Genomic DNA, 4180 nt, shown 5'->3' on the forward strand with positions numbered 1-4180 from the left:
CCTCCCGGCCAATCAGAAAGCAGGGCGCCGCATCATTACACGGCGCCCTGCTTCCATGATTGGCCAGCAAGCCAGCTTCATGCTTTCTCGTCACATAGTGACGAGAAGCATGGGACGGCTTCCTTGTTATTATTATTATTACATAGTATTTATATAGCGCCAACAGTTTGCGCAGCGCTTTACAATATAAGGAAGACATTACAATCACAATACAATTCAAGACAAGAGGGTAAGGTGGGCCCTGCCCCTGAGGGCTTACAATCTAAAATGGAGTATACAACAAAGAGGTCAAACAAGACTTGTAACTATGTGCCACTTAGCCGAATTCCTATTGTTGGAGAGAGGGGAACGAGGTAGTGACACCGTAAATGAAGCACAGTGGTCATTTGCACAAAGCTTTGGTTTTATATGGAGAGTTCATTTATTTCTTCAAGCTATGAAAATGAGGACTTGCATCATGAATGATAAGAACGGCAAACATTGGACATCCTGGAAACGCGCACAGTTCACTCACCTTCGCCGTCAGGATCATGAGGCAAAATTTCAGGACGGCAGGCATCTTGACTATACTGAGCAGGAGCCCATACGCTTCTTTCACGCTCTCCGTCTCTTCTCGCATAGCCTTTCCTGCAGAGTTTTCCTTTTTCAGAAGAGCCACTAAAGTTGTGGTAATGAAGAACACCATTCCCCAGAAGAACAGGAAGTCTGGAGACAAACGTTAAACATGAAATTCTCATTTTACAACAAAAAAATGAATGTTTCAAACTTGATATCTTTTCAACTGACAAACCACATAACTGAAGGATTCAAATTCCCTGCCGACCAGTGTGAATGGAACCATTTGTTAAGACTCGGGGACACAGTGCTTGCATGATATGCTGCAGTATTCAATTGTGTTTTGCTGCTGCTTTCACCATCAATCTCTTATTATTATTTCACCATACAAGACATAGGGGGGAATTTATCAAAACTGGAGCAATCAGCTTCTTTCTTTCATTTTCAAATCTTAGCGGAACTAACTGAAGAGAGATTTTGGTTAATTATTTTTTTTGTATCATGACAAGTAGATTGTCATGAGGGACAAGTAGATTGGGCCCCCGATTTAATTCTTTGGACAAGTAGTTTGTTTTTTAATTTTCACCCCCCTCGAGTGAAAATAAAGAAGAAATACTCACTGACCGCTCACCTCTTTCCCCCTCCACTTTGGCTGTGGTATTCCCCTTCACACCTAATAGACCTGTATTAGACTTGATGACATCATTGGCCTTAGGCCGCTGGAGCCTGGGAGAGTATAGGCTGCGCGGTCAGTCTAGCAGTCAGACGGGACCGACGATTGCATTAGGATTTCTTCTTTATTTTTATCCCCTACACAAGATGAGCAGTTAACCCTTTGCAGTGCGGAGGTAGCCCCACTACAAGGGTTAACTTTTCAAAATCCCAAGTCCTGCTTTAATGTTTTTTTAAGATAAGAGCTAAATCAGACATATGTATGTAAAAATGTATTAAGGTTTTAAAGATATTTATTTTCTTCCAAATGCAGAGGTCACAAAATATTCCAAAGCTAAGCATATCATATTCTGTATAGTGTACAGTTCTAATGAAAGACGATACAGTACACCACAAAGACATTGAGGGGAAATTATCAAAACTGGAGCAGCTGTGCATGGCAACCAATCAGCTTCTTTCTTTCATTTTCAAATCTTAACTAAACAAACTTGAGAGAAGCTGATAGGTTGCCATGGGCAACTGCTCCAGATTCTGTCTGCTCCAGTGTGTAAGTATGTGTTTGTGTGTATATATATATATTATACTATACATACATACACACCTTAGAGCAGGAGTAGGCAACCTCGGCAGTTGTGGAACTTTAAATCCCATGAAGCATTGCAAGACTGACAGCCAGAGGAATGATAAGACTTGTAGTTTAACCATAGCTGGAGTGCCAAGGTTGCCTAGCCCTGCCTTACAGCAATGACAGCCTGCAACCATATAAACCTGACTTAGACTTAAGGGGTCCAATGTAAGAGTCACAGGGAGTCTTCAGGCATATAGGCAAGGTAAAGTAACAATAGATTCTATAAAACATACCTGGAAGGGTAACAATTCCTTTAGGCTGTGGTGTAGATCTCAAGTACTTGTTGCAGAAGTCTTTCGATTCAAGCGCAAGAAACAGAACGTTGCCCATGAAGTATCCAGCTGTCTGCCCCACTGAATTGCATGTGGACGCATACCCCACGTTTTCTCTGGACAGCATAGTGAGAGCCCAGCCATCCACAGCAACATCCTGCGTGGCAGCCAAGAACTCAAACAGGAAGAAAGTAGCAGTTAAAGCAAACATGTCCGGTCCATGATCCCCTCCGAGGAGATCATCCACTGTAAATGACAGGAACACCATAAACAGTCCTAACAAGTACTGGGTAGGAACCAACCAAGATTTCCTTCGGCCAAACTTCTTGATGTAAAGGGAGTCTACAAGAGGTGCCCAGAGCAGCTTCAGACTGAATGGCCAGAAGACAAAACTGAAAATGGCTTGGTCTGTATAACTAACATTTTTACTCTGGAGGATTAAAGGAATGCTTCCCGCCAGTCCCAAAGGAATTCCCTGCAAAATGTACAAGAGGAGCAGCAAAAGGATATTTCCCAGCTCTCCTCTGATACCTGTAAGTCCTCTATGTGCAGGCACTTCCGAGTCCTGAATCAAAGCTTCTCGGTCTCCTTCCTCCATTCCATCTGAACAGTTTTGGTCATTACTATTTGAATTTGGATACTGATAGTGTTGCCGACGCTGGCGGCTATCTTTGTGAGCAAGCGTCATTTTATTTTCTTTCTTTGGCTTACTTGCACTTCACGTTCAAGCTAAATACAACAACAAAAAAAAGGGAACGTTATTGTACAAAACATATTTTTATTAACAAGTTAAGTTTGCTCCCTGAGGCCAGGTTCACACCTGCCGGATCTGTGATTGTGCGGCAATCGTGTGCGATACTGTGCGGTCATGGAGTCGCCCACCACTGCCGATCACGCTGGCGGTGCCATTATTTTCTAATGGCACCCCAGTCGTGCCGGGCGGATCGCGTGGTTTCCCACCGTGATTCTGCCCGTGCAATGGAACACGATCTTGGCTACAACAGCTGTGCGTCGTATGTCGCGAAAAAAAAGATAAATGTACCTTTTTTTTTCTGCGTTTGCCGCGCGGATGTAACCCCCTTAAAATCAATGGGGCGGCAACTGCTGTGTGCAACTGCACACGAACGCGAGGTCCCGGGACGCACGTCCCGGATAGCCCAGGTCTGTACCAGCCCTCAAGCAAACAGATAGAGGTCCATTTATAAACAATTCACAGAGCCATTGGCACTGCAAATCTCTGAACGTTTGCTATATGCGTACAGAGGCAAAAACAAACATTCATAGTTTTTTTCTTCTTCAGGCCCCACGTAATTTCATGTAATATCGCTTTATGGGCACTATAGAGTTAAGGAACATATGAAATAAGTATTTCTTATGCTTCTCAGCTCTATCTAGAGACCATAATGCAATATTACAATTAATTGAGCCTGAAAATAAAAATATACTGGAGAACATTTGTTCCTGCCTCTATCTGCACAGAATGAAGGTTTATAGAGATTCACAGGGGGAATGACTCTGAAAATTGGTATGGGTCCCTTCAGTGCTATAACCCAATACTTTCCCAACCATGGTTTTGCTTCGGTTGCACTGAGACTGAAAGCCGAATCTGCAACAGCTCTAAGGCCCGGTTCACACCTGGGCGTTTTGTAGCGCGTTCGAACGCTCTGCAAAACGCTCAAACACCGAAATCCCATTATTTCCTATGGGTATGGTTCACACCTGGGCGTATTACAGGCCGTCTGAACGCGCTACAAAACGTCCTACGCCCAAAGAAGTACAGGAGCTTCTTTGGGGCGTTTTTGTCGCGCGTTTCCATTGGGATACAGCCAAGTAGCCCTCGGAAACGCGCGTTTGTTTAACCGCAAATCGCGGTAAAAACGCGCATCACGAAACCCGTGACAAACGCGCATATTCGATACGCCTGGGTGTCAACCCAGCCTTAGTCCCCATTCACACCTAGGTTTTGCATGAACATGTGCCAAAGTGAAACGTACAATGTGCTTGTGGTGCCCCTACTTGTTAATAGTACCCCAAATATGACTGATACATGTAC

General features: G+C 43.9%; 1 protein-coding gene across 1 annotated transcript in view; it reads right to left on the reverse strand.

The window, feature by feature from the left end:
- SLC33A1 (solute carrier family 33 member 1) overlaps positions 1 to 4180 on the reverse strand; it is a 21921-nt gene that overhangs the window by 15093 nt on the left and 2648 nt on the right. Inside the window, exons 2-3 of the mRNA XM_018557041.1 lie at positions 2089 to 2856; positions 515 to 705 (exon numbers count right to left, since the gene is read on the reverse strand). Of these exons, the coding sequence (XP_018412543.1) occupies positions 515 to 705; positions 2089 to 2815 (918 nt within the window). The 5' untranslated portion in view covers positions 2816 to 2856. The remainder of the gene's footprint in view (positions 1 to 514; positions 706 to 2088; positions 2857 to 4180) is intronic.

The sequence above is a fragment of the Nanorana parkeri genome, unplaced genomic scaffold (assembly GCF_000935625.1).
Source record: "Nanorana parkeri isolate BGI_ZX_2015 unplaced genomic scaffold, ASM93562v1 scaffold263, whole genome shotgun sequence".
Lineage (NCBI taxonomy): Eukaryota > Metazoa > Chordata > Amphibia > Anura > Dicroglossidae > Nanorana > Nanorana parkeri.